Source organism: Acinonyx jubatus, chromosome D1 (assembly GCF_027475565.1).
Source record: "Acinonyx jubatus isolate Ajub_Pintada_27869175 chromosome D1, VMU_Ajub_asm_v1.0, whole genome shotgun sequence".
Classification (NCBI taxonomy): Eukaryota; Metazoa; Chordata; class Mammalia; order Carnivora; family Felidae; genus Acinonyx; species Acinonyx jubatus.
In genome coordinates, this window is record NC_069390.1 from 70,527,257 (window position 1) to 70,551,060 (window position 23,804).

At 36.8% G+C, this 23,804-nt stretch overlaps 1 protein-coding gene across 4 annotated transcripts in view; it reads left to right on the forward strand.

The window, feature by feature from the left end:
• FOLH1 (folate hydrolase 1) overlaps positions 1–23,804 on the forward strand; it is a 68,517-nt gene that overhangs the window by 31,989 nt on the left and 12,724 nt on the right. For 3 of the 4 annotated variants that reach the window (XM_053203777.1, XM_027040006.2, XM_027040007.2), the window contains exons 8-15: positions 1,984–2,082; positions 2,376–2,461; positions 4,215–4,334; positions 6,727–6,809; positions 11,468–11,531; positions 15,391–15,458; positions 18,066–18,157; positions 19,756–19,846. In XM_053203777.1, coding sequence (XP_053059752.1) covers positions 1,984–2,082; positions 2,376–2,461; positions 4,215–4,334; positions 6,727–6,809; positions 11,468–11,531; positions 15,391–15,458; positions 18,066–18,157; positions 19,756–19,846 — 703 coding nt within the window. The remainder of the gene's footprint in view (positions 1–1,983; positions 2,083–2,375; positions 2,462–4,214; positions 4,335–6,726; positions 6,810–11,467; positions 11,532–15,390; positions 15,459–18,065; positions 18,158–19,755; positions 19,847–23,804) is intronic. The other variant, XM_053203778.1, reaches the window with a different exon arrangement.

Sequence of the window (23,804 nt, forward strand, 5' to 3'; positions counted from 1 at the left end):
CTAATCATTACCTTCCTTATGTAATAATATACAATTGGCTATTATTCTTCCTGCTGAAATTACCTTGTTATATTTTTCATGTTTTTATTTTGAAAATACATTTACATGGTTCAAAATTCAAAGGGGAATACAGGAAGAGGTTTCCATCTAACCCATTTCCACCTCAAGAACAATTAGTGTTGTTAACTTATAATATATCATTATAGAAATATTTTACATATAATGAAGCATGGTATATTTTTCTTCACTTGTGAACTTTTTTTTTTAATGTTTATTTTATGGGGGGAAGGGCTGAGAGAGGGAGACAGAGGATCTGAAGTGGACTTTGTGCTAACAGCGGAAAGCCTGATCTGGAGCTCGAAATCATGAACTATGAGATCATGACCTGAGCTGAAGTCAGATGTTTAACAGACTGAGCCACCTAGGTGCCCCTGTGCTCTGCAACTTTTTTACATACTTAGAACTCTGCTGTTTTGACTGATTATGCTTTCTACCAATGTAAAAGTCCCCTTCATATTACTTGATGCTATTTATGTGAGATTTTAATATAAAAAGATAAATTTTATAGTATATTACTTGAAATTATGTTTATTAGCCAAACTCCTCTGTGATATGGGGGGAAAAAAAGAAGGATTTACTCCCTGATAGAGCATTTTAAAACAGAATATTACTTATAATTACGCTTCCATGAGAAGATAATCTAATCAATTGCTTTAGCATTGTGTGTGCACTAGATTCTAGGTCAAGTTGAACTAGTCACATTTCCTCAAATAGGTAGGCAGGGAACAGCGCCTGTGTGTAGGCACACAACAAAGAGGGAACTGTAAAGCATGCTCCTTTGCAAAGCCTAGGGTGCATGAAGTGCTATGATGAGAGATAAAGTCATAAAAGATAGATTGATATTTTTCACACTCTTCATTTTCTCTTGAACCATGTTCTTCTATTTGCTGCAATTTAGCAAAGGTTTCTGTGCCCAAACCAAGAATAAGTCAATGCTCTTAAAAGAATAAAGGCAGATATGTTGAGATAAAACCACAAGAACTCCTTCATTCCATAAACGCTATCATATTACCTTTCTCAGTCACCTGCTGAGAAATAACCAGGGCTAGTTGCATGTACTGGCTAGTCTGCTTGAATCTTTCTACCTTAAAAATTTTTTTAAATGTTTATTTATTTTTGAGAGAGAGAGAGACAGAGCGTGAGTGGGGGAGGGGCAGAGAGAGAGAGAGAGAGAGAAAGAGAGAGAGAGGGGCACAGAATCTGAAGCAGCCTCCAGGCTCTGAGCTGTCAGCACAGACCCTGATGCAGGTCTCAAACCCATGAACCGTGAGAACATGACCTGAGCTAAAGTCAGACTCTTAACCAACTGAGCCACCCAGGTGCCCCTCTACTTAAAAAAAATAAAAATAAAAATAAAAAAGTTTACAAAAATTTCGTGAAGCTTTTACAGACTGTTGATTGAAGTAAAATCATTTCCTTTGCTCTTTATGAGTGAAGATACCTTGTGAAAGATTAACATGTCCATATTTGGGGATATATTTATCAGTAGGAGAAATAACAAAATGGAAAATCCCAGAATTTGACATCAGAGCTCTTTCCTCACAGCATTCCCTGGAGGCATGTTAAACAGACTTTCTATTAGAAACTGGGAACGAAGAGTCTGGATTCTTCCCAAACGTTTGACCCTCAGCTATACCACTTACCAGCTGCATGACTCCAAGCAAGTTGCCTATCTCTCTAAGCCTCACGCCCTCATCTCTGAAGTAGGAGGAACTTCTACTTCAGACTTCAGACTAGGAACCTAGTCTACTTCAGACTAGGAACTTAGACTCTACCTCCTAAGAGTCCGAGTAAGGGTTAACTGGCATATCCCTGACTCCTGAAGCTATCATGAGCAGGCACTCAAGAAAGCAAGCTCATTGACATTTTAGCTGATAGCTCCAAAGTTTTTCTTCAGCTAATAATACTTTTTGTGTTCCATAGGAAAATGGGTGGATCAGCACCGCCAGACAGCAGCTGGAAAGGAAGTCTCCAAGTGCCCTACAATGTTGGCCCTGGCTTTATTGGAAACTTTTCTACGCAGTTAAGAGACTATTTTTATTGTAACTCTCAGGCAAGGAAAACTTTTTTCAAAAAAAAAAAAAAAATACTTACAGAGGATGACTGGAAAAGTAAAATATATCTGGTACCAAAAGGGAACAAAGCCACAGGTTGTAGAGGGGAATACACTTACATCAGTTGTATTGGACAGCTGGACAATGTAATTCTTGCGTGTGTACATTTAGAAATCTTTAAAATGATGTAAGAGTTAAAAAATTGCAGGTGGCAAAGTGTTAACCAGGATTTTCAGAATGCATTCTTTATTTTTGCATTAGAAAAGTCAAGATGCACATCCATTCTAACAATAAAGTAACCAGAATATACAATGTGATCGGAACTCTCAGAGGAGCAGTGGAACCAGGTAAATTAATCATTTGCTCAGCAAATATTGATTGAGCAATCCTTCCGGGCCGGGCACTGCTCTGAGCTCTGGGAATGTAAGGTGAACAAAGCACTTCTTGGCCCTAATGGAACTTACATGGACACAAAATATACAAATTGAGGTAATTTTGTATTGGGATACATGTTTGAAGAAGAGTAAACGTGGGGCTAAGTTGGTTAGATGCCCAAGGATAGTAAATGTGAAGCTGTGCATGCTTCAATTAAAGGATCGAGGGAGAAAGGTCAGGGAGGGATCATTGTGAGGTCTTTTCTCTGGGTTTTCTGGATTTGTTTACCACGTAGTTTGCTTGGGGTAATATTTCATGTTAACTACAAACATCTATGTGAAAGATAACACTATTAGAAGATTAAGGTAACCTTGAATTAATGAATCCTTTATGTAGTCTTATCTTCTATTGAAGTTAATGAGATCTATAGACACATGATTTCCACAGAATTTCAGATACCCTGCAGCTTACTCTATTCTGTAAATAGTCTTACTTCATTGTGTTTCAATTCCTTAAGGATTAGGGTAATATATTTCTGACTAACAGGCATACAGTTAAATCACATATTTTTTGTAGAAGCAGCCAATGCTTTCTTTCAGGGATAAAGAATACTGGTATACTTCCAGAGGGTACTAAATAATATATAACTGGCAATTCATTGAATCTCACTGACTACCTGTTTTGTGCCAGCTCTGTATTAGGCATTGGGGATGGAGGGAAAAAATGAAGACATAAGCCAGGGATGAGGAGCCATACATTCAAGCGTGGTAAATGCTTTGTCAGATATGGTAGGATTGCTCTGAGAGCTGGAGAGTGGGAGCAGTTCTGTCCCCTGGGGAAGCTAGGAAAGGGTCATGGAGAGGTAAAATCGTTGATCTGTGTCTTGAAAACTGAATGGGAGTAGGAAGTGGAGAACATACTATGAGGCCACTGTGTTCTCTTACTCTGAAAATTCTGGAAACAAAGTTTTAAGTAGCTAAGAGAGGAGTGACAGAGAATTATAAAAAGAGATGGATAGAATAATTCCATACTTACTTATTATTACTTATGTCTCTTTTTAAAATTTGTTTTCAACGTTTTTTATTTATTTTTGGGACAGAGAGAGACAGAGCATGAACAGGGGAGGGGCAGAGAGAGAGGGAGACACAGAATCGGAAACAGGCTCCAGGCTCCGAGCCATCAGCCCAGAGCCCGACGCGGGGCTCGAACTCACTGACCGCGAGATCGTGACCTGGCTGAAGTCGGACGCTCACCTGACTGCGCCACCCAGGCGCCCCTACTTATGTCTCTTTTTACATTTACTTAGAGAGAGCATGTGCAAGTGAGTGGGGGAGGGGCAGAGAGAGAGAGGGAGAGAGAGAATCCCAAGCAGGCTCCACACCTCGGTGCAGAACCCATGCAGGTCTTGAACCCACGAACCGTGAGATCATGACATGAGCTGAAATCAAGAGTTGGACACTTAACCAACTGAGTGCCCCAGGTGCCCCGTCACTTACATGTTTATGATTGTTATTGTACGTTGTACACTGAGTATACCTTTGCTTGTCCCATCTACTCTCTTTGTCCATCAAAATCAGACCAAAATAGTATATTTACACAAATCTTCGGGAACCTTGCTCTTTCTTTGAGTCGTGAGTGCTCTGTGTTTAGATGTTCTTGACTCACTTGCAGTTTGCTCTGTTATTGACCTGGAATGACAAATAATTTTGCAATGATGCTTCCTAGACAGATATGTCATTCTTGGAGGTCACCGTGACTCATGGGTGTTTGGAGGCATCGACCCTCAGAGTGGAGCAGCTGTTGTTCATGAAATTGTGAGGAGTTTTGGGACACTGAAAAAAGAAGGTAATGTAAACAGCAAGGGAAAAGATCATCCTCTCTGAATCTCAATTTGGTCCTCTGTAAAGTGTGTAAAATTACCACCTTCTCGTAGGTCTGAGAGAGGGTCCAACTGACAGGATACGTGCAAACATCAAGTGCTTGGTAATACCTAGTAGCATAGAACAGCTTTCAGTAACTAGTTGCCATGTTTCTTGTGTGGGTTAGATAATTATATTGTTTACTTATTTTTGCTTATTTATATAATAATGTTTACATTATTGATATTTATAAAGTTATAATCTGAAATAAGGGAATTATACTGTTAGGGGTCGCTCTTGACAACAAAGAAGGTGGAGACACATTTCTTCATAGAAGACAAACCAAAGTTAGGTCATGGGCCAACGTGTCCTGATCAGAGAACTGTGAGCAGAAGTTCCTTCCTCCCTTCTAGCCTCACACAACAGGTCAAGGGCATCAAGTAAGGGAGGGGATTGAAGCTTGCTCTGAGAAGTTTTGGTGTCTGTCTAATAGGATTCTCAGAAGTTTGATGTTTGCGTCCCCACATCCTCAGTCTTGGTGTGCTCTCCTAAAACTTAGGTTTAAACTCCTAGCTCCATTGCTTCAGTCCTTTTAGAATCTTCATATGAAAACAAAGATAACACTTAGTTCAAATGATTGCTTTTTAAAATAAATCACACATTGAGAGCAGAAAGTCCACTCTCTTTACTGACCCTGCAAACCAGGGTGTGGGGCTCTAATTGTGACCCGTGTTTTTTTAGCAGCAATAACAACCAACAGCAAAACTGTATTAAGTTTGTACAATACTTGTTTTCACAGAGAAAGTGCTTTCACGTATTCTTTGTTTTGAACTCCTAGCAACCAGGGAGAAGTTTACTTAGTTATTTCTGTTCTCATTTCACAAATAAGCTAACCAAGTTTCACAGAATTGAGTGAGTCATCCATGGCTGTATAGCTAGTGTGTGGCAGAGTCAAAGAACCCAGGTTTAAACTCAAATTTCTGGGGGCGCCTGGGTGGCTCAGTCAGTTAAGCGTCCGACTTCAGCTCAGGTCATGATCTCGCAGTCTGTGAGTTCGAGCCCCGCGTCGGGCTCTGTGCTGACAGCTCAGAGCCTGGAGCCTGTTTCAGATTCTGTGTCTCCCTCTCTCTCTGACCCTCCCCCATTCATACTCTGTCAATCCCTGTCTCAAAAATAAATAAACATTAAAAAAAATTTAAAAAAATAAAATAAACTCAAATTTCTGGCTACTAGCCCACAAAACCATGTCTCTCTTTAAAACAAAATGTAAAAGGGCTCTATTATTTTTTTCCACAAAGCTATTTTATGTTTTAAGAACACAGAATTAAGAAGATCTGAATTTACAAAGCTCATAAATTAGGTAGTGTTGAACATGAACACAAAAAATTTTATGATTTTGCAATAAGATTCCCTATGATAAATACAAAACATTGCAGTGACAATGATAGAGTATGCCAAGAGAGTGCAATGATGAGGAATAATAATTCATAGGAAATTTGAATTATGTTATTAACAAATTGACAAAACACTGGACTCAGCTGTAGGGATACACATTCTTAAGCAGAAATGAACTGTTTGCGGAAAAGATGACACATTTTTGAGCACGTTTGAAGTGCTGTGTTTGTAAACACGACTCCATTTAATCTTCCTAACAATCAAGGAGTATCTTCATCTCACTTTGCTTTTTCTGGTGTACAGATGAAGAGAGGGAAGCGGAGGAAGCTTGCATAACTTCCCCTCGGTCATAGTGCTAGTAGGTGAAAGAACTGGGATTTGAAATAAGATCTTTCTTTAACTCCAAGGTCAGTGTTTATCACTCCAAGCCATATTACCTCCTTGTTGAGTTATGCTGAATTATTGCAGCAGCCACAGACATCAGTATTGCTAACTGAGCTTCTGTTGACTAATTCTGGCAAAGAATGGAGTGAAATCACACAACCAGCTGACACTGAACAATTGCGTGTATGATGCCAGAATATGGAAGAGTTGTAAGGAATTTTCTCTCGGTTCGATCTGCTCTCAGAGCACAGACCACATCTAGCACTTTCTTCTTTCACTCCGGGCAGCTGCAGGGCACAGATGGCTGCCTGTGTGTATCCAATCATTATAAACTGTTTAGAATATTATGACCTAATGGAATTTTTGGTATGTGTACATTCCCCCCCCCCCCCACTTTTCAGTGCAAATGTGCTCGTTTGTACTGACAAATCAGCTTTAACATCTCACAAAAAGAAATGATATAAGTAAAAATTCTCACTACAGTTCACATTTTCTAAACAAACAGTGGAATTTTAGTGTTGTTTTGCTGTTGAGTTTTACAGTGTCTTGGATATATAATGCATTTTCCCAGCATTTATGTGTATACACATATATTTTAGGATGGAGACCTAGAAGAACAATTTTGTTTGCAAGCTGGGATGCAGAAGAATTTGGTCTTCTTGGCTCTACTGAGTGGGCAGAGGTTAGTTGATAATTTGCTACAATATAAATTTTCACAACAAAGCAGTTAGGATTTATCAAGGACGCAAAAATAACTAGTGAATTCAGTGAGAACATATTCAAACTTTTTTTTTTCCAGAAAATCTGAAACAACATATCCTTGTCCAAAAAGAAAAATCTCTTTGTCATTAAAGAACTGTTTTGTTTGAACTTCTAAAGGTACTTAATGTCAATTGTCAAAGTAATTTAGTTTTCATTTTCTGGGAGTTTTATGGCAAATAAGTAAACTCACTAGAAACCAAACATCAAAATAAGGTTTCACATTTCTATTACCCTTTGCAAATTAACTACTAAAGCTAACCACATTAAAATAACCCCTTGAGCTTATACAGTAAGGTATACTTTTCAGATTTATGTTCCTTATATCCTAATGACTGACTCTAAATTAAATCATGCTAAAAATGCGGTAGAAAGTCTCACTGCAGAATATTTGATAGGCACCTTTAAAAGTAAATTTACCTTTATGCAGATGTTATACACACACCAAATGGTCATCACAAATCAGAAACTAGTAATAGACTTGCGAAAAATAAAGAGGAATGAATCCAAGTATTTCACTAAAGAAAGCCAACGAACCATGAGAGAGCAAAGAAAGGAACAGAGAAAAACTGCAAAACAGCCATAAAACAAGTAACAAAATGGCAGTAAGTTACATCCCATCAATAATTACTTTGAATGTAAATGGACTAAACACTCTGATCTAAAAACAAAGGGGAATGGAATGGATTAAAAAACAAGGCCCATTTACATTCCGCCTAAAAGGTACTTATTTTAGACCTCAAGACATATGCAGATAGAAAATGAAGAATGGAGAAACATTTATACAAATGGATGTGAAAAGAAATCTGGGGTAGTAATACAGTGGACAAAGTAGACTTTAAAACAAAGACTGTAATAAGAGACAAAGGACAGTATACAGTCATAAAAGATACAGTTATAAGAAGATACAACAATTGTAAATATTTATGTGCCCAAAATGAAAGCACCCAAATACATAAAGCAGTTAATAACAAACATAAAGGAACTAATTGATAATAATACAATGCTAGTAGGGGACACCCCATTTACATCAGTGGATAGATAATCCAATCAGAAAAATCAAAAAGGAAACAGGGGCTTTGAATGACACACTGGACCATTCTTTTCAAGTGTACGTGGAACATTCTCCAGAATAGGTCATATATTAGGCCACAAAACAAGCCTCAACAAATTCCGAAAGATCAAAGTCATACCATGCATCTTTTCTGACCACAATGCTATAAAACTAGAAATCGACCACAAGAAAAAATTTTGTAAAGACCACAAAACATGGAGGTTAAACAACATGCTACTAAACAATGAATAGGTCAACCAAGAAATCAAAGAAGAAATTAAAAAAACACGTGGAGACAAATGACAATGAAACACAATGGTCCAAAATCTTTGGGATGCAGCAAAAGCAGTTCTAAGAGGGAAGTTTATAGCAATATAGGCCTAAATCAAGAAGCAAGAAAAATCTCAAACAAAAGGAGAAAAAGAAGAACAAACAAGAACAAACAAAATCCAAAATCAGTAGAAGGAAGGGAATAATAAAGATCAGAGCAGAAATAAACAAAATAGAAACAAAAAATAATAATAATAATAGAACAGATCAATGAAACCACCAGCTTCTTCTTGAAAAGATCAATAAAGTTGGTAAACCGTTAGCTAGACTCATAAAAAAAAAACAAAAACAAAAAACAAAACAAAAAAACCCAAAAAACAAAGAAAGAGAGAGGGTACTCAAAATCAGAGATGAAAGAGAAGAAATAACAACCTCAACAAAATGTTAGCTAACTGAATCCAAAAATACATTTAAAAAGTCATTCACCATGATTGAGTGGGTTTTATTCCTGTGTGGTATATTTGCAAATCAATCAACGTGATACATCATATCAACAAGAGAATGGATAAAAACTATATAATCATTTAACAGATGGAGAAAAGCATTTGACAAAATACAACATCCATTCATGATGAAAACCCTCAACGAAGTAGGTTTAGAGGGAACATACTTCAACATAATAATGAAAATCCACAGCTGAACATCATACTAAATAGTGAAAAACAAAACTTTTTTCACCCAAGGTCCAGAACAAAACAAGGAGGTCTCACCATTTTTATTCAACATGGAACTGGAAGGCCTAGCCATAGCAATTGGACAAGAGAAAGGAATCAAAGGCATCCAAATTGGTAAGGAAGAAGCAAAACTTTCACTATATGCAGATGGCATATAGACATATATGCAGATTGCTGCAAAGCAATCTACAGGTTGAGGTATCAAGGCTGGAGGTATCATAATTCTAAATTTGAAGTTATACTACCATGCTGTAGTAATCCAAACAGTATGGTACTGGCACAAAAGTAGACACATAGATCAGTAGAATAGAATAGAATGCCCAAAAATAAACCCACAATTATATGGTCAATTAGCCTTTGACAAAGACCGCTTTCTTACATCATTCACAAAAATAAACTCAAAGTGGATTAAGGACCTAAATGTGAGACCTGAAACCATAAAAATCCTAAAAGAGCAAAGGCAGTACTTTCTATTACATCGGCCATAGCAACATTTTTTCTCAATATGTCTCCTGAGGCAAAGGAAACAAAAGCAAAAATAAACTATTGAGATTACATCATTATAAAAACCTTCTGAACAGCAAAGGAAACCATGAATGATACTGAAAGACAACCTACTGAATGGGAGCAGATATTTGTAAAATATACAAAGAACTATTACAACTCAACACACACAAAAACAAGTAATCTGATAAAAAAATAATAATAATAAGTAGAAGACATGAACAGGCATTCTCCCAAGAAGATATATAGATGGCCAACAGACACATGAAAAGATGCTCAACATCACTTATCACCAAGAAATGGAAATCAAAACCATGAAGGATCACCTCACACCTGATAGAATGGCTAAAATCAAAAGTGTTGGCAAGATGTGAAGAAAAAGGAACCTCATGCATTGTTGGTCAGACTGTAAACTGGTGCAGCCACTGTGGAAAACAGTATGGAGGCTCCTCAAAAAATTGAAAATAGAACTACCCTATAATCCAGTAATTCCACAACTGGGTAATTACTGAAAGAATACAAAAAACACTAATTCAAAAAGATTAATGCACTCTATGTTTATAGTAGCATTATTTACAATAGCCAAGTTATGGAAGCAGCCCAAGTGTCCATTAATAGATGGACAAACAAGATGTGGTGTATATATATATATATGTATATATATATATATATATATATATATATATATACTCACACACATATATATGTAATGGAATATTATTAAGCCACAAAAAGAATGAAATCCTGCCATTTGCAACAACATGGTTGGATCCAGAGAGTATAATGCTAAGTGAAATAAGTCAGTCAGAGAAAGACAAATACCATATGATTTCACTCATATGTGAAATTTAAGAAACAAAACAAACAACGAGGGAAGAGAGAGAGGAGAGAGAAACCAAGAAAGAGACTTAACTGTAGTGAACAAACTGATGGCTACCAGAGGGGAGGGTGGGGGGATGGGTGAAATAGGTGAAGGGGATTTAAAAGTACACTTATCATGATGAGCACTGAATAATTGTTGAATTGTTGAATCACTATATTATACACCTGAAATTTATATAACACTGTATGTTAACTATACTGGATTTAAAATTTTAAATAAATTAATTTTACTTGCATATATTATTGGCTTTGTGTAATAGAAGCATTAGCTGTAAATATAGGTAAACTTAAAATTTATCTCGTTTACTTCCAGTAATGCTTTAAAACGTATTTGGCTCCTATTATATTCTCTAGGAATTAGGAGAAGCCCTGTAAACTTCAATTTTCTTTGGGGAAAAAAAAAAGTGTTCTTAAAGACAGGAAAGATTTATGGTGGCATCAGGAAAAGCCTAAATATTTTGAGGTTTATTTATCTCTTTCAATTGTTTTCCCTACCAACAGTTGCAAATCTTTTCCACTTTCTTTCTTACTGTCAGGACGCTTAGGAAATTGCATGTTTTGAAGACTCAAATCCACTTAATAGCTCAAAAAACCTGCTGCACTTTTTGTCAGCATTTTAAAGTTGTGCAATGATCACTCTTGACCAGTAGGTGGTGGTATCCTACAGGAGAACTTCATGCTTCTGAGTATAGACCAGAAAGAAACCTCACATAGTTTTAACCCATAAATTTGAGATTATTTATTCCCTGAGAATTGGGTAATAATCTCTATTTCAATTTAAAAAAAAATCATGGGAAAATTTCCACTCACAGATTTTCTTTCTTAGGTCATTCATGTTTGCTAAGAGAATTTCTTAAAGGATAAACTATGGTATGGTTAAGCAATCAACTCCTTTTCTATTTACCATATTAAGATGGAAAGGTTCATTTTAATTTTTAGTCTTAAAAATGTTTTGCCTATTATTTCTTAGCAGTAGTCTTTACTTAAATTCTTTCAAACAAACTCACTTTGAGAATCCTACATATCAGTTTTGTGGTCAGCTTAATTCAGAAAGCGGCACACAGCAAATGTAGAGATGATTGTTTTAGGGGGAGATTATGGTATATATTTATGCTTTTCTTTCTTTTTTTATTGTAGGAGAATTCCAGACTCCTTCAAGAGCGTGGTGTGGCCTATATTAATGCTGATTCTTCTATAGAAGGTGAATCTCATTGGTCTTGTAGGAAAAGGTGTGATCATGGTAGTAACAGCCATTTAGTTCATAAATTATGCACTAATAAGGAAGGCAAATCCATCCCATGTGTTGGGATGCCACCCTTGCCTCACAGCAGCTGTGAGACCTAGAGTGCTCATCTGGGAAAGCAGCGCTCTCTGATTTGCTTCACCTGGCAGATTACCTTGTCTGCACTAGGGATTGTAAATACCTGTTAAATGAATCAATAAATCATAGAACGGAAGATTTCTGTGATTTTAGAATGGGGTAGCAAAAAAGTGTAATTTAAATATAATGCTAGTTTTATCATATCATGTGGATAGATTTGGGAAGAAATACTGACGTCCAGGTATATGTTCTCTTAAATATTTTTTCCTCCTATTCAAGAAATAGTTACTGAGACCTTCTGTATGCAATGAATTTTCCAGTATTTCAGAGGAATCAGAACTTAGTAAGTCTTGCACTTGGAAGTTTGTGACTCAGTACAAATGAGGAAATAAATTAGTCTAGGATTCTAATATATGCAGGTACTATAAGAAGGCTATAATGAGTCTGGTCTGAGAGTTCAGAGGAGAGAAGAGTAGCAAGTTCAGGAAAGGCTTGAGAAATGAGATAGACACTCAAGACTGGCCTTTAAGAATGGATCTGCTTTGGATAAGTAGAGATTCAATCGAAAGGACATTCTCAGGTCTATTTCCAAGATCGAGCAGTCTGTTGTCACTACCCTCCATACCCATTCATCTATCTGTTCTTGACTACATGCAACTTCCCAGACACTGCAGCTGCTGTTCTTTGTACTAGGATGGCTGTTCCACACTCACTCTATCTGTTTCATTCTTACCCTTACAGTCTTCCTGAAATGGTACTTTTTCAGGGAAGCCATGTCTGTAGCTCTCCTCATGACCATTACTAAACAGTTATTTGCTTTACAGACTACTTCTGTTACTAGGCTATATTCTTCAGCAAGTAACAGACAGGATCTTTCTTGATAACTCCTGGTTTCCTAATGTCTTGTTAAAGACACATGAGTTGCATTCGTGCAGCAAAGAATGAGTCAATGAAGGGTAGACTTGGAGAATCTTTTTGGCAGTATATTGATAAACTTATCACATCCACAATAATTGAGACAATGCCTTTTGACAGAGGCATGTTGGCATTGACATTTCTTCTTTGTCCAGGTGTCTAAATTGCATCGTCCCCAAGGTGGCTCACACAGTGCAGTTCAGTAATCCTTTCCCCCTCCTCTTATGGCCATGGTGAAGGGTGTGGCCTTATTCGCGGCACAGCCACTTCCTACTTGTATGACCTCAGCTTGTTACTTATCTTCTGTGTCTCAGTTTTCTCAGCTCTAAATAGAGTTGCCAAGAACATATACCTCAAAGGCTCTTAGAAGGGCAAAAGAGGTTAATATTTACAAAACCCCCACACCTGTGCCTTGCACAGGGTAAAAGTTCAAAAATATTAGCTTGGAACTATTACCCATACTTAAAAACAAACACATGGTAGGATGAAACCCCTTCACTACACAGAATAAATACATAAACATATATTTCTCAAAAGCAGAATATTGTTCTCTTTCTTGTTAGCTTTGTTTGCAAGATTTGATTTTTAATGTATATTTTTAAATCATTGGAATTTGTTGATTACGTCACTCCTTGCCTTAAAATGCTGCATGGTCTCCCCATCATTTTCAAGACCCAGAGCAAATGACACACATGTTACCCTAAGATTAGGACACCACTTACCTTACTTTGGTTTATATTTAAAATCTTATTAAGTATGACTTTTTAAAATAACACAATAAGTGATACACTGGCTTTCTCATGTTAAAATGCAAAATTTACAGACAAAGCAAAAATCTTTACAAATGTCAAACTCAGCCCTCTCTCTGAAGGTACTACTGTTCTCAGTTTGGGGTGTTTCCATCATACTGACATTCATATATAGAACTCAGCTCACACAACCTATCAACAGTGTCGGAGGTACTCTCTTAAGGGCTTTATGTGTAAAAATTTATTTAATACTCACAATCATCCACTGAGGTGAGTACTTTATTGTCTCCCTTGTGTAGAAGAGGAAACTGTGAATTCAGAGGGATTAAGTAATTTTCCCAAGATCACACAGCTAGTAAAGGATTGAGCTGAAACTCAAATCAAGCTGGTCAACTTTATCTTCTTATCCCTATATTCTGTTCCCCCTCACTACCTTATACAGGTTTTCATTACATATTACATCTTACAGGCTAAATGGTCCTGCATCTCGCCTTTTTCATGCAACAGCATATTATGGAAAACTTTCCATGTCAGTGTATATAGATTTATTCCACTTGAAAATTAAACTTCTTCAGTGTATTCAACAGAACAATTTATGTCTCAGTTCTCCAGCTGATGGTCAGATGGTTTCCATTTGTTGCAGTCAATATCTTTTTTATTTGCCTGCCTTACATTTTTCTACACAAGTCGAGAGTGGAGAACTACAGTACCATTGCTTGCTCATGGTATATGTGCAATACATTGCGATAAATGCTGCCAAACTATCTCTCTGACCCTCTGGTTTACACTCTTACTGGCTATTTATCTGTTTTAAAAATTGCGGTAGCTAAAATTTGTGCATATTTCTTCTTCCAGTTGAATTTTATTTTATTTTAATTTTTTAATTTATTTTGGGGGGGGGGGGAGAGCATAAGGGAGAGCAGAGAGAGAGGGAGACACAGAATCTGAAGCAGCTCCAGGCTCTGAGCTGTCAGCACAGAGCCTGATGAGGGACTCCAACCCGTGAACAGTGAGATCATGACCTGAGCGGAATTCGGATGCTTAACCGACTGAGCCATCCAGGTGCCCCATCAGTTGAATTTTAGAACCAGCCTTTCAAGTTTCAGGAACAATTCTGCTGGGGTGTCTACTTATTTTTAAAGCCTCAACTTTTGCCGTTCCTAGACATGGATCTTAAGCTTTGAGATAAGAGTTTCTGGCCATTCTCTGAGCACATCATGTACTTTTATATTTCTGGGCATTTGTACAGGCTATTCCTTGATGAAGTTGTCTTAACTTCCCCTTCCCCAGGCCCCCAGCCTGTTCTAGTCTCTCCTCGCTGTGCTCCCACAGCTACTTGAGGGCACCTCTCCTGGCTGGTTTGCAAGATTCTCAAGCTCGTCAGACATAGAATTCCTGAGGAATGGGAACCCCATCTCTGCTCTGTATTCATAACTAGATGGAGAGCACCTGCCTTACAAATGCATTTTTACAACAGATATTTATTGGGTGAATGCTAAATGCCAAGACTGTACTAAGCCCTGGGGATATGGCAACAAATAAAAAGACTACCTGTTCCCATGGAACTTACAGTCTGGTGTGAGGATGGCAAATAAAAAGGCAAATATTTAACACATGTGGGAGGTAACTAATAAGGAGAAAAATAATCCAAGGTCAAGAGAGAAAGAGTAGCTAGGATGAAGGGAAGAGAGGGTGCTCCTTTAGGTAGGGTGTTCAGGGGACAACTCTCAGAAAACATGACATTAGAGGTCTAAGTGAAGTGGGGGAGTTTTAAGTCATGCAGATGTAATGCAGAATGCTGTTCCAGGCTGAAGGAACAGTATGTGCAAAGACCCTGAGAAGGTCCCTGCTTGGGTAGAGTGGGATGTGAAGATTTGAAGAGGTGACGGGGGTTGTTTCTTGTATGGAACTGAGGACCAAGGTAAGTATGATGACTTTTATTGAGTCATGAGTTGGAGGGTTTTGATTGGACTTAGGTTCTAAAAGGATCTTTCTGGCTAAAGAGTTAACACTGGTCTTTGAATGAAAGAATGAAGTAAATGAAATAAAAAAACCATTCTTTCTTTATCTTTAAGGAAACTATACCCTACGAGTTGATTGCTCCCCACTGATGTACAGCTTGGTATACAGCCTAACAAAGGAGGTAAAAATAATTACATATAATTTTAGAAAATTTGAGTTCTACAAATGGTGTTTCATTGAGATACCATTATTATGTTAAGCAGCTGCCTTGTTTTATAGCTTGTCTTTTTCTCATAGAGCAAATACCCACTCCAGAGAACATTGCATCGAATAAACTATGTACACGTGTTATCCCATTTTCCCCAACTGCCCTGAAGTAGCCTTTGGATAGCATTGTGTCTACCATCCCCATGTGAAATGGAGAACACTGAGATCAAAAAGCATTAGCCACCAGAGTCACACAACTTGTGCAGTAGCTGAACCAGGACTTGGTCCTATGGTTTAAGTCCTTAATTTTAAAACTGCTTTATACTCCTTCATATCATGATACCAGTTATCCCAGGATGCAGGAAGAGTTAAAGTTTCTAAGTGATTGAGAAGGAGTATGTGTAAAAACACCAAGTACTGACTCCAAGGTCAAATCAATTTGGGGCAGAGGCTAAGTGAGACCATGTACCCCCCTTTCTGACTTCCTGACTTGAGCTGCATTCCACTGAGCCCCACTGACCTGGGCTGACAGCTAAAGTTCTGTTAGTTCTGACAGAGGCACAAGATACAGAACCTGCTGGAGACAGTGCCTGAATTCCTGTAGGACTGACAGGCAACTCTTCACTTTAGTTGTCCTGCTCCTAAACCCACTGGGACTAAAGTTAGTCATAATGAAGAAGTTGCATGGCAGATTTTTGTTTTTATTGTTAATTATCTGATTTGAACTGGAAAGGAAAAAAAAAAGAGTTGCCTATTTAATGGAATTACCAACTGAAGTATAAATACCAAGAAAAACACAATTATTGCCCTTCAGATACGGATTTTAATATCACTAACCTTTGGTTTCAAAAGCATGGAATTTCATCTTATAACTTAACTTCCCCTATAGGAATAGAAGCAAATTAATTTGAAAAAAATGTATTTATGTCATTACTCAAGATCTGCATCATTTTCCTATAGTTTTTATCAGTTTCCATGAAATGTATAAAAACTGTAATACCTGAAAACAGGGTATTTCAGAGAAATTTCACCATTCATGTAATTTAAGGTAAATGCTGAGGAAGCTTGGCAGTTATATTTGTTTTCTGGGTGGTTTGGTGGCACCCAGGGACAATTGCAAACGCAGCACTCTAAGTCAGATTCGATGCTTGACAGTTTTGGCAGTCTGTGTTATTCTGTTTTGTTTATTGGGGGAGAGGGATTCATAGCATTTTAAATTTTAGTGATGAACTGAAAATATAGTTACGTATTTCTACACTATTCTAAATATGCATTTCTTTTTAAAAAAAATTTAATGTTTATTTTTGAGAGAGAGAGAGAGACAAAAAGAGAGAGACAGAGTGTGAGTGGGGGAGGGGCAGAGAGAGAGGGAGACAGAATCCTAAGCAAGCTCCAGGCTCTGAGCTTCAGCACAGAGCCCGACAAGGGGCTTGAACCCACCAAACGTGAGATCATGACTTGGGCCGAAGTCAGAAGCTCAACCTCTAAATTTGCATTTCCTAGAATAAACGGAGTGGTACTGTCCCTTATATCAAGATTTTGTGTAAATTTATAAGCTCGAGTGAAATTATTTTGTGGCTTTATTTATTCATATTTTGCAAGTTAAGATGTTGACATAATTTCTGATTCTCTCCCCATCCTTATGCAGATTTATTTGTATTCCCATAGACCTTTGCACATACCTAGCACATTGAATTTCACATTTTTACTTCTAGTTCCCACTATTAGAAAGTATCTAATGTGTCTTTTTGAGCTTTGTTTTCATGGCATTCACTAAAAGTCTTAAACAATATAGGTACTCTATTAATTTTTGAAAATTGAATTTGTTGAAAACCAGAACATAGGACTTTTATTAAATATAAAATAAAAACTATTGTGTACCATATAATGTTTAATAGATAACCTGTGAATAGCTATAGAACATTAATTGAAGTTGAGTTTGCAAAATGTTTTTGGGATAACATCTAATGTTCTAGATGTCAAGTATAGGTTTAGAATTCAATAATTGGTCATATTTTTCTCCCTCAGTTTTCTCATCAGTAAAACCAGAAAATATAGTTAAAGCCCAGTATTTATTGAAATTACAATAAATACCCAATATTAATGCATTTGTTTTTATTATGTATTATTTAATGACCTTTAGCGACCTTACTGGCAAGAAGTGATATTAAAAGAAATACCTTCTCTTAACCACCTTGCTTCCTTTCATTTTCTTTTTTATAAGAGAAGTCTGTTTTAGAGAGCAGCCTTCATGCATTCAGAAAAAAATAGACCAAAAAAATCTTATAATAGGACTGTTCATTTGAATATGATGGCTTGGTAATAATTAGGCCTTCTTTTCCATACACGTCATGGTTTTTTTTTTTTCTTATAGTAGCTCCACCTGTATATAATAGCATGAGCATTTTACCATATTGTCAGAAATTCATTATTGTAATTCTTAATGACTGCTAATAATATGAATTGCATCACTTGTTTTGCTGAATATAGTTTAGCTATTCATTCCCTGACTGATGGACATTTTGATTTTAAAATATCTGATTTGTAAGTATTCTCTTTTTTTCCCATTTAACCTGTGTAGCTCCAAAGCCCTGATGAAGGCTTTGAAGGCAAATCTCTTTATGAGAGCTGGAATGAAAAAAGTCCTTCCCCTGAGTTCAGTGGCATGCCCAGGTAACCATGCAAACAAGAGTCTCTGTTGCATACAGTAGGGGGTTGTGTTGAAAATGAAAGTGTATTTTCTCTCAATGATAAAGGAAAGGCAATGCTTTGGTTCACAAATAAAATATTATTGTGTTTTGAAGTTAAATCTGTAGGCCATCAAGAAATGGTTCTTTTTTGAGTAAGCACTATATACACCTGTTACGTAAGTCAAAAGTATGGTAGAAAGTAATTCCCCTCACAGTTCTGTCCCCCAGTTACTAGATACGTTTTCTCTTTTCTGAATATCATACAGTTAACAAATATTTTGGTTACTCTAAGAAAAATATAGGCATCATTTCAGTATTGGTTGTGTCTTCACAGCAAATTACAGGAATAAATATCTCAGAGATAAAGATTGATTAAAGATGAGATTATAGCTTTAAAGAGTATGAATACTTAAAAAAAAATTTAAGGGTAGTATTTACATCTGAGTTATCTAAAAAATTTCTGTTTCTTTTAACTTCATCATGCACAACAAATACAGGTAGTAAAATAAGTTAATGAGGGGAAATATTTTCCAGCATAATGAACTTGTTATTTTGTTTCATTATTTTTTTAATGAATCTTTTTAAAAAAGTAACTTACATAGGTGTGATATTGTGATTTATAATAAGAAGTATATATTCAACCTTTGGCCCCTTTCCTGGCAGAGAGAACTTAAATCTTTAGAATTTTCTAAGTGATGAAAGAAAGGGTGCCTCTTGTTATGTTAACAGGGTGACCTTTGGATCCCCACCTAAGGATGAGTGCTGATGGCCAGGAGAAACAACCACATAATTAGAGGGTTGGGACTTTCAGTCCCACCCTAGGAGCAAAGGTTGAATCAATCTGCAATGGGCAATGGTTTAATCGATCATGACTTTCTAATGAAGCTTCCATAAGATAGGGTTCAGAGAGCTTCCATATTGAGTGGCACACCTGGGAAGGGCATGGAGCACTCTGTGCCCTTTCCCCACATCTTGCCCCTTGCGTCTCCTCCACCTGGCTGTTCCTGAGTTGTATCCTTTTATAACAAACCAGTGATCTGATCGAGTAAATAAAATGTTTCTCCCAGTTCTGGGAACAGCTCTAGCAAATTAATCGAACCCAAGGAGGGGAACTGGGGAATCTTTAATCTGTAGCCCATTGTTGAGAAATCCACTTGGGTTTGTTTTTGGCTTCTGAAATTAGAGGAGGGGAAGTCTTTTGGGATGGAGCCATTCACTTATGGAGTATGGTGTTATCTTCAGTGTCAGAATTGAGTTGAATTTTAGGACACCCAGTTGGCATCCCAGAGAATTGCTTGTTGCTGGTATGGGGAAACACCACACACACCCCTCCACATGTTGGAATTGGGTTCAGGAACCCAAAAGAACAATGGTCACTACTACCCAAAACAGTCTTAAGGAAGTAGATACTCCATGATCAAAATTGATATTCCTCTCAATTATTTTTTGTTGTTACTTGCCTAACATGATTTTTATAAATAAAAATTATATTTATAGTAGAAAGAATGGAGTTTAATTAATCTTTAATCTGTACTCCCTGAAGAAATTACTCAAATAATTTCATGTTTTAATCCCTATAAGGATTAGCAAGTTGGGATCTGGTAATGATTTTGAGGTGTTCTTCCAAAGACTTGGAATTGCTTCAGGCAGAGCACGGTACACTAAAAACTGGGTAAGTCTATCAATAAGATTTTCAAGGTTATTTATGAATATATTTTAGCTAAATAAATAATTCTAAATTTTAAAAAGTGAGTTCAGCAGTAGAGAAGTAGAGGAATTTGAAGCAGATGTGGTTGAGATGGTGCTACTACTAATGGAGTAGTTCCTGCATCTGGTATTTTGAGCCTTTGAACTTGAACTTTGATGAACTCCCTTAAATATGTTTTCTGTTTCATTAGATGGCATTGCTTTCATGCAGTTACTTACACTAGAAATGTCAAAATTGTCTTTGATTCCTCTCTACCTGTTACCGTTCAAAATTAGTTATAATCAAGACCTGCAAATATTTGGATTTTTATGTCATTAGCTCCCCAGTCATTAAACATGAAAGTTTATTTCTCACAATAGATTATCATGATGAATAGCACAATAAACCATGAACACCTATACAAGTCCTAATTTTTTTGGCTACTGTTGTTTCTAATGATGACAATGACAGTTATAGTTTTTATTTTTATCAAGGCAACCTAGGAACATAGTTCATAGAATGTCATACAGTCTGTAAGAGTGTGTAATGAAAAACAGTGGTCCCTATCCCATATCCATGCTTGTCCCACTTCTGATTCTGCTCAACAGATTCAGATTTTTTCAACTTTTTAATTGTTTTATTCTGCTGTCTGCATGCTGACAATATGCTCATGCTGCTATTTATTTTTCGGTGTTATGTATTATCTGTTTACATCTCATTAGGGAAGATGGCATTTAGCTCTTTATCACTTTTTCTCCCAACTCCCAAGTACTTTCCCTCATTGCATTTTCTCAGTATATACTTGTACCACACTTGTTGATTAGAATATCTTTTTTCTTCTCCATGTATCCATAACTGGTTCACCACAAACTTTTAGTATATTTAAAAACATCAAGCCATCTGGCAGATTTCATTTTCCTTGGAATCTTCTCCTGTTACTCTGAATTCTCTGCTTGTTCTCTTTGCCTGTGGTACATCCTTGCCTGTGAAATTTTCCTTCACTGAGAAATCTGAGAGCACCTTCATTTCTCTCCTGTTTCGCATCTTCTGTTTCCTCGATTTTGTATCTTCCTTTTTCTTGTTTATTCTTTACTGTTTTTGGAGCACATCCTACAAGAACTTCTCGAAAGGGGTGTATGAAATCTAAAGCCCTTGTGTGTCTGAAATGCATTTCAACTACACACTATTCTTTTTCAGTTTGCCTAGGCACAAAGCTTTTGGTTGAAAATGCTACATCCTCAGAATTTTGAACTCCTCACTCAATGACTTTCAGCCTTCAGGATTGCTGTTGAGAAATCTGTTGCTATTTGATCCCTGATCACTTCTCTTTTTTATTTTATTGAAATATAATTGTCATTCAATATCCTATTAGCTTCAGGTGTGCATCATAGTGATTCACTATTCTTATACATTACAAAATGACCCCCACAATATCTAGTTAACATCTATCAATATACAAGGTTATTATGATATTACTGACTATATTTTCTGTGCTGTACATTACATCTCCATGACTTAACTCCATTTTATAACTGGAAGTTTGTACCTCTTAATCCCCTTTACCTATTTTGCCTGCCCTCTAACCCTTCCTGTTTCTGATAACCAAGAGTTTGTTTTTTTGTATCTGTGAGTCCGTTTCTGTTTTATTTACTCAGTTGTTTGGTTTTTTAGATTATACATATAAGGGAAGTCATGTGGTATTTGCCTTTCTCTGTCTGACTTATTTCACTTAGCATAATACCCTCTAGGCCCATCCATGTTGCAAATGGCAAGATTTCATTCTTTATGGCTGAGTAATATTCCTGTGTGTGTGTGTGTGTGTGTGTGTGTGTGTGTGTGTGTGTGTGTGTGTTCATCTATTGATGGATACTTAGGCTGCTTCCATGTCTTGGCTATTGTAAGTAATGATGCAGTGAACATAGGGGTACATGTATCTCTTTGAAATGGTGTTTTTCTTTTTTTTTTTTTTAACGTTTATTTATTTTTGAGACAGAGAGAGACAGAGCATGAACGGGGGAGGGTCAGAGAGAGGGAGACACAGAATCTGAAACAGGCTCCAGGCTCTGAGCTGTCAGCACAGAGCCAGACGCGGGGCTCGAACTCACGGACTGCGAGCTCATGACCTGAGCCTAAGTCGGCCGCTTAACCAACTGAGCCACCCAGGCGCCCCTGTTTTTCTTTTCTTAAGAGAAATACCCAGCAGTGGATTGCTGGATTGTATGGTAGTTCTATTTTTACATTTTTGAGGAACCTCCATACTGTTTACCACAGTGGCTGCACCAGTTTGCTTTCTGTGCAATATTGCACAAGGGTTTCCTTTTCTCCACATCCTCACCAATATTTTCTATATTTGCCTTTTTGATCATAGCCAGCCTGATGGGTATGAGGTGATAGCTCATTGTGATTTTAATTCGCATTTCTCTGATGATTAGTGATGTTGAGCATTTTTTTATGTGTCTGTTGGCCATCTGTATGTACACTTTGTAAAAAAATGTTTATTCAGTGTTTATTCAATGTTTATTCCTCTGTCCCTTTTTTTTTCCACCTTTGCCCAGTTTTTAATTTGGTTGTTTGTGTTTTTGATAATGACTTGTAAAAGTTCTTTATATATTTTGGATAGTAAACCATTAATGAATGTATGATTTGCAAATATATTCTCTTTCTCAGTAGGTTGTCTTTTCCTTTTGTTGACTGTTTCCTTCACTTTTTATTTTGATGTAGTCCTATGTACACCTTTTAGCCTTTGCTGCCTTTGCCTGAGGATACCAGTCCAAGAAAATATTGCTAAGACCATGTCAAAGAGCTTACTGACCATGTTTTCTTCTAAGAGTTTTAATGTTTCAGGTCTTCCATTCAAGTCTTTAATGCATTTTGAATTTATTTTTGTGTGTGGGATAAGAAAGTGGTTCAATTTCATTCTTCTGCATGTAGCTATACAGTTTTCTCAGCACCATTTATTGAAGAGACTATATTTTCCCCACTGTATATTCTTGCCTCTTTTGTCATAGATTAAATGACCACATATGCATGGATTTATTTCTGGGCTGTCTATTTCATTCATTGACCTATGTGTCTATTTTCATGCTGGTTCTATGATATTTTGAAAGGAAGGTTTTATACCTTTCATGTTGTCCTGGTATATGTGTTGTGCCTTGGTTGGTTAATACATTTTTTCTTTCACTGGGCTGGGCACAGAGTGGGCCTTTGGTCTGGAAACCTATGTCTCACATTTGGAGGGAATACTTTTTCCTTTGATCACTTCTTCCCTCTTTCCTCTTTTTTGAACTATTAGTAGTTGTTTAATACCTGGGGATTCTTTTCTAATGTATTTATATTTTATCTTTTGTTTCTATCTGTGTCTTTTTTTTACCATCTGGAATATTTTTCTCAATTCTGTCATTCATTTTTAATGATATCTTTATTATTATTATTATTATTATTATTATTATCATTATTATTGTCTCCCTCCATTCCATACAGTACCTCCTTACTCTGAGTTGATTTTATTTTAATTTGTGTGCTTGGTCTAGTATCTTTCACGTCAAGGCTGTTTTCAAATGCCTGGTCATCTTTGGCAACCTGTCTTTTAGGCAAGCTGATTGAAGTTCTGTATACAAGGGTGGCACTTGTCAAATAGGAAGCTTCTGAGGAGAGTGATCAAGAATGCCTATTCTGGTTGCGTCACGGGGAGGCAACAATTCGAGAATCTATATGTCTTTTCTCTTGGACTAGTTATTCTCCCCAGACAGGAAATCTTTAATCCTGCCTTTGGGGTAGGAAGTTAGGGAAGGTTAGATGGGGGTTGTGATGAGTACCGATGTTCATATTATCTACATTTTACTTGTGAGAAAACTACAGTAAAGAAAGGCTAAGAATCTTTGGGTTAATAAACACTCAAAAGTTATTTGGTAATAAATCCTAAAGCCTGGATTCAAACTCTGGT